Source organism: Pomacea canaliculata, linkage group LG4 (genome assembly GCF_003073045.1).
Source record: "Pomacea canaliculata isolate SZHN2017 linkage group LG4, ASM307304v1, whole genome shotgun sequence".
Lineage (NCBI taxonomy): Eukaryota > Metazoa > Mollusca > Gastropoda > Architaenioglossa > Ampullariidae > Pomacea > Pomacea canaliculata.
In genome coordinates this window covers 21724618-21732154 of record NC_037593.1, presented here as the reverse complement: position 1 = coordinate 21732154, position 7537 = coordinate 21724618, and the positions used below count along the sequence as shown (strand labels likewise).

The 7537-nt window shown below is 34.3% G+C and overlaps 1 protein-coding gene across 1 annotated transcript; it reads right to left on the bottom strand.

The window, feature by feature from the left end:
- Positions 1 to 870: 870 nt before the first annotated feature.
- On the bottom strand, positions 871 to 7537 carry LOC112562761 (aldehyde dehydrogenase family 8 member A1-like). The gene is given in 12 exon segments (XM_025236232.1): positions 871 to 1876; positions 2261 to 2356; positions 2617 to 2730; positions 2888 to 3059; positions 3469 to 3499; positions 3502 to 3555; positions 3558 to 3571; positions 4429 to 4499; positions 4866 to 5032; positions 5383 to 5594; positions 5981 to 6181; positions 7229 to 7537. Coding segments are annotated over 12 exon segments (1467 nt in total). The 5' UTR covers positions 7417 to 7537; the 3' UTR covers positions 871 to 1729.

Here is a 7537-nt window from a genome sequence, read left to right as displayed (position 1 = left end):
TGGATCTTGTAGTAAAGTTCGCCAAAGACATCTTTGCAGCAGCTTGCTCATCCTCATCTGGCAGTTTTTCTCCATGACACTCAACTCCTTCTCACTGTTCTCATCCACTTTTAGCAGCAGATCTTTCCCTCATTTTACATTCTCGTTACTTTTTCGAACATTTTGTGATCGCTTTTTGTTGTTTTATTGATTATATGGTTTCTGATAATCGCAAGATATTTAAAATTTCAAAGAAAGGTTTAAAATAATATTACTTGCTAGCATCAGATATACTAGGATGGAAAAGCAATATTTGCATACTTATTATTTTGAATAGGTGACGTTGGTTGGGACAGGCAACATACCAGTATTTCAACTTTTATTTCGTAATTCTGTTAATTATTATGGCTTTTAACCTGTCTGCAATTTAATATTTTTATGAATTACCTAATGGTATTGAGGTATATCAGTGCATTGGGTGAGGAACACATGTTAACTTTACAGTCCTTCAAGTTTAAATTGTTATCCATAATTCCATGTATCATCCTAGTACAGTATTTAATGTTTGCATTCTAGTAAATTTTATGACGTGTGAAGGTAATAGTTTTATGCTTTTGTTTTGTGGGTGAAGGGGCAATTACAAACATTACATAAAAATCACTTCATGTGGAAGTGTGCAAAGTGGTCCAGTTTGGTAAATTGAGAACCATTTTGTACAATAACTTTCTGGGTTAAAAAATCCATCTACATCCATTTAAATATACCATGGCCTCTTTCGGAACATTTAAATTTGTATCAGTTGTTCCCGTTTCCCCTGTCAGTAATGTGAGAAGACACTAGCACATTAACATAGACTTCCATTCCTGACAAACATTTAATAATAATACAGTAAAAAATTAACAGTTTTATTGTGCAATTGCAAAACTTTTAAGGAATGCAAAAGCCTCATTTCATTTCATCAAATCTTCATAATATGCAGAGCAAGATACAGATTTTAACATATCTATGGGAAAAACCATCAGTCTGCAGAATTCAAACATTTGTCAAAGGAATTCCTGCTTCAATTCATTGAGCAATTACATCTTTTAACAGATACAAATATACAAAACTAGTTTGAAATATACATGTTAAAATCATCTGAAAACTCATTTTTAAAAAAGTTTATAAATAGAAATATATCGATGAAAATTTCCTTTAAAATGCAGTAAGTCATGCATTTATTATTTCTGAACATGTTTTGCATGAAGGGAGTCACTTGGACTAGATTCTAAAAAAGTAGAATTTTGGCCAACTGTGTTAAAGGGTTATCTACCATTAAATGACTATCTTTTCTACTAAACTGGAAGATTGCTTTTATTTTCACAATTGGTTAAAAGGAAAAATAAATCATTTAGAAATGGTTAAAACTTCAAGTGGCATCCTGGAGCAAATGAAAGCTTCTGTAGCTTCTCCACAAAAAGAAAATCAACAGGAATGTCAACTGATTAAGTGGATGCCAGCTTTCTACAGCAGCCTGCCAGCAGTTAGTATGGGCCTTTCTTATCTCGTTTTATCACACAAACAAAAATGTCCATAATTTTTTAAGTAGATATATATGGTCATGCAAAAGGAAATATATTCTACATTTCAAAACGTTATTAAAAAGATTTTGCATAGTAGTTTTCGATCCATGGTTTTATTTTTTTATAAAATATTTAATAGAATGTATAAAACTTATTTTTTAAGCTAATATTTGCAAATCATATTTTCTTCAAATTTGGATACAAATAGTCTTCAGTTCTGTGAAGAACTCCACTGATTCAACTGCACCTTCACGCCCAATGCCGGACTCCTTCATTCCACCAAATGGCAAATTAAGATCTCTCACCAGCCAGCAGTTCACCCACACTGTTCCAACCTGAACAGATGAAGCGAGAAAGAGTCTGTTTAAATTTTTTTTTTTAAGTTGACATGCTTTATTCAGAAGACATAGGTAAAGACCTACTACAAGAAGTAAGTAAAAACCAAGAACCACTTATCAAGCATGCATACTATTAATGATTAAAGGAGTGATGAGACTGACAGCATTAGCCGATTTTCTATTCAACAACTGAGCTAACCTAGTGCACCAATCGACACACTACTTCCAAGAAGTCTTCAAACACCAGTCATTCTTCCATCCAAACTGGTTAAAAAGATCAAACAAATGACCAGCTGGTCTGTTAGAAACGCATGGGGAGTGTATTTCATCCGTAAAACATGAAAACTTGCGAAGTTTGGCAAATATTTTTGTTTCAAATACCTTTATTTTGCCAGCAACACGGTGAGCCCTTGACAAATCTTTTGACCATACCACCCCACAGAGACCATATTTCACATTATTGGCCCTGTCAATAACCTGTGGAAATAGAATTAGTTTGGTATACAATTAAAATAATCTCTTAAAATGTGCCATTTAACTAGTTTTTATTTGAATAGTAAGACCTAATAATCGAATACTATTTTCTTTGCCACACAATTATTACAATGTAAAAATGTTTTTGTGCAAAATCCTGAGTTTTTTGTATTATAAGCCACAAACAGTTTTACTTGCTACCAAAAATCATTCTCAGGATTCCAATAATCATTATCAGTAAAACATCAGTTCAAGTGAAGTACCTCTTTCTCTTCATCAAATGGTACAATGCAAGTCACAGGGCCAAATATCTCTTCCTGCATAACAGCAGCATCATCTGCAACGTTGGTTATAACCACTGGAGACATGAAGTAGCCCTGAAATATATTCATTTTTCATCTTTAATGCAGTCCCCAACATAACAACATAATACCAGAAGAAATTAACTTAGCAAGGCAATGACAAACATCTCTGAAATTTATTCACTTTTTCATTATTAATAACCAAAGAGTAGAGGAATATAATATGATATACATTTTTGCACTGAGGTGGCAACTGCTGGGTTAACTCTCCTGGCTGACTGTAGACAATGGCCCCGTTTTCTTGTGCAGCTTTGATCATTCCTGTGACTTTGGCAAGGTGATCTTTACTGATCAAAGCTCCTAGAAAGGTGTCAGCATCACGTGGATCCCCAACTTTCAGCTTCCTGAATGAAAGACATTACCCTTAATCATGTCAGGGTAGCTCTATGATTTTAATTTGAACCTTAGCCATCAACCTAAGCATACAGCTAAAATCATAACTATTAACAGCTTTGCAGTCTTTATGTTTGTGAATAAATAGCTGATTTATCAGGGAAGATTGAAAGAGGGAGGGGGTTGGATTATACCTTTCAAAAGCTATGCTCTAGACACAAAAGGCTGCTTATAGCCAGTAAGTTGGCTTTATATTTTTTTCTAGAAGATTTTTCACAACATTTATGACTTGGGACATGTCTCTGTTTTGAATGCATGGACAGCTGGTAAATAGTTATTATTCTGTGATAATGTTTGAAAAGAGAAATGAACTTCATCTTTATGCATACGTTCATAAGCTAGTGTACCTACAAAACTCACCTCATTTCTGTCAGAAAACGCTCTAAGAATATTGATAAATCTCTCGCTGGACAAATATTCGACTAGTACACAAGCAAATTTCTCCTGATTAAGGAAGGAAGACCTGTAAAGAAATAACATTAACATATATCACTAAGATTTATGAAATGAATGACTGTTCTTTACATAAAGATCATTGATCATAAAGATATACATATAATATATATATTTATATTTATGTGACTTAAAAACAGCTCACAAGTAGTGACATCTGCAAGTGTGGGTGAGTGCAATTGGATATTTGTCACGTAATTGTCAGCCATCATCAAGTCACATTCCTAGTGTGAAGTCACTTGGCAAATAAATGAATTTTACTTCTTCACATATTCTAGCCTCTAATGAAAGGTGGATTTGGAGAAAAATCGTTCTTGTTTTATTAGAATTTTCATGTGGGTTTAAACAATACTGCACCAGCAAACGGAATAAAATAAAGCAGAAAGAGTTAAATGAGTATAGGAATTATCAAGGCTATGAATGGATTGCAAGGATTATCAAAAACAAATTGCATATCTGCAGAATCATGTCAGCTTTGTAAAAATTGTGATCCTTATTGAAAAATCATACACTTGCTGATTAGAAATACATTGAAAATGTTCAATATTTTAATACAATATTTTATTTGCTAATATCATGGTTGTTTGAATTTCTTACACCATGGCCATCTTTGACACTTGCCTGTTTTCAAAATGTTAGTGACTAGTGTGATATAAATTTTATTTTGTTCTACTACTACATTATATATGCAAAGATTTCAAACACTTGTTTGGCATAGTATTTGATCGTACTATAAATATAATTGTTAGCAATTTGTTTGAAGATGCCATCCTCATATATGACTGTACAATAAATTTGAGTAGCCTAGAGAAAAATATTATTCTTAGGACTATAATCATAAATTGTGATGTTCTGGTTAGACACTACCTGATGGAAGTAGCAATGCACTTGTCCAAATCAGCATCACTAAAGACAATAGAGGGATTTTTTCCACCAAGCTGGATGCAGAGAAAATATAAACTTTTTCAGCATAAAGAAACAATCATAGAATTCTGCTTTACATTTATTCATATCATTTTGTTCATTCCATGCAAAATTACTGTCAAGAAAAGATCCCAGATTAGTTTTGCTATTACTTTCTTGCTATGACTTAAATAGCTCCACGAACAGCTAGAAATTCTTGAATTCATGTTCATCCTCTAGTGCTTGCATTCAGTTGTTCATCTACCCACCTAAAACATAAAAGATGCTTTTTCAGAAAGAAACTGGTCACGTAGCCATCGTGCTTAGCAAGTGCTTTTGTCTAGTTCAGTGTGAAATAAGTGAAGGCTGCATCTTTAAACATAAACACACTCACTCCATACCTCAAGAGAAAGTTTCTTGCATTGTCTTGAAGCCACCTGTCGTATTCTCTGAGCTGTAACTGTACCGCCAGTGAATGAAATCAGGTGAACCTTTGGATGAGCAACTAAAGCTTCACCAGCTCGGCTGCCAAGGCCAAACACCATGTTTACTACACCTGGAGGTACACCTGGCACACACATTGCATTTAATAATTTTAACAGAAGGAACCCTTTAAAGCAGTAGAAACTGATTTCTTCAGTTTGCAGACAATCATCTGTAGTAATGCTGTACAATGTTAAAACTAGATTCTTATGGCAACACAAATAATATAAGCAAATTCTCAGACAAAAGTTAGGGAAGATGTTTAATTTCAAAAGAAAAGATAAGCCTGTTTTTGTTTAAAAAGAAAAACTACCATATTCAATTAGCAGCAATAATCAATATTACTTTGTATACAAATACTAAAGGCTCTAATGTCTGAAAAAGGGTATAATGTCAACTTTTTATTTACCCGTATAACATCAACTTTTTGTTTACCTGCTTCTTTAATTATTTCACATAAGTGAAAAGCTGTCACTGAGGTAAGCTCACTTGGCTTGGCTACAACAGTATTTCCTGTTGCTAATGCAGGAGCAATTTTGAAAGTAAGGAGGTACAGTGGGAGATTCCAAGGAGAAATAAGCCCAGCTACACCTACTGGTTCTTTCAAGGTGTATTGGATTGCCCCCACCTGGTCTTGTAGGCTTGACCTTGAAGAAAGAAGGTATGCCAAAGGCAAATTTTACCAGAAAAAAAATTGGAGTTCATAATACACAATATCTAAAACAGTTGCTTTATTACTAGTTAAGGATTTATTATTTATCTGATCTACTATGCTTAGTAACACATGGGTCAGCCTTTGCTTTATTTATTTTTATGATTGATGTTATGAATTGTTACAATAATTTTTTTATTCATATATATATATATTTTCAATATCCTCTTGTTTTTGAATTGAAATTTGTCTATCTGCCCACCTCAAACAATGAGCTAGCCCGAGGGGTTGTGAAACTGTGCCATGTAAGTGAAATTTATTGTTAGCTGTAGCATTTTGAAGTTCTATATAAGATAGCTCTTCAGTCTTCTGACTGCTTACTTGTTCAAATCGTGAAGGATATATGATGCATAAAATCTAAAATTGTGCACAGCACGAGGAATATCCATTGTTCTGGCAAGCCAAATAGGTTTTCCTTGATCCAAAGATTCAAGCTTGGCAAAATCTTCCAACCGTGATTCCAGAATGTCAGCAATCTTAAACAATAGTTGAGACCGTTGGGACACACATGAATGTGCCCAGCTAGATGCAAAAAACAAACAAACAAACAATCTAATAAGATCATCATTCATCTGTCCAGCACTTTCTGACCTCAATACATGCACACACCTACATGTGTCTGTGTATGCACAAACATTACAAAGAGTTTTACCAAAGATTGTCTCGTACAAGTTCCACTCCTGGTTAAATGTTCACTGGTCCATATTTTAATTCGGTATTCCCATATTTATGGCAGCCGAATTAAATTGATTTTTACAACTTCAAGTTGTTCACATGATCATTATAATGTATGACACAAACAAAAGCAAATCAGCTGTTGCTTTAAAGTGGTAACTCTTAAGCAATTTTTGTCCAAAATGATAAAAATGAAAGATATTTAATAAATGTATATTGTCAAAATAAGTATCCACTACAAATAGCATTCTGAAGGAAACAGCTACTATTTGAAGATTTAAAGTAAAATTTAAAAAAATACTCAATCGTTACTGTAGACTGTGATTCTGCTCTTTACACGAGGACTGATAACACTGAACGCAGTGGTGTTGGTTGTTTGTTGTGTGGATGTACCAAAGCATGCATTATGTACTTTGTACGTACATTTCTTTGATATGGCCAATGGTCCGTATTTTCCAGTTATTGTTATGTGATATGCACAGTCTGTATGGCAAAGCAGAAAAATTAGCAAGGAAAGTAGAAAAGTTGTTAGCGAGGATTTAAAAGTGGACCGTCAAAATATTTCAACCAACTCTTTTTCTTCTAACTCGACCACAGCAGGATGCACGACCAACAAATTAAACGACTTTGCCTTTTTTCTTTTTCTATCACGCGGCTATGAACACATCAAACACTAAGACGCCAAAAGCATTGTCGTGATTTTTGTTGTAGACATTTTTATTGTTGTTGTACAACAACATGTATACGTGTTCTGTCCTGTAGTTATCTTATTTGCTCTTGTTGCATGCGATGATCGGGTCGTCACAAAGATTTACAGCATTGCTTGTACGAGTGGAATTAAAGCATACACATACAAATAAATGCGAGGAGACAAATATGACATGTGCTCTTTACCTCGCAAAGGCCTTATCGGCCGCCTGGACAGCTCCATCTACCTCTGCTTCTCCGCTGTCTGGAACTTTGGCCCATACTTCGCCAGTTGAAGGATTGTAACTGTCTAAAAATCGTTCTGACTCCACAAATTCACCACCAATAAAGTTTTTGACAATTAATAAATCTCCCTGTGTTCTTGTAACCATCATGAGATCCTGAAAAATATCGTTTTAAGAGAGAACATCAGCAGCTGTGCCACAGCAGGTTGACCTTAACCTAAGCTTTTGATTGGTGAACGTGAGAACACACCCCTCGAGCATGAACTACATA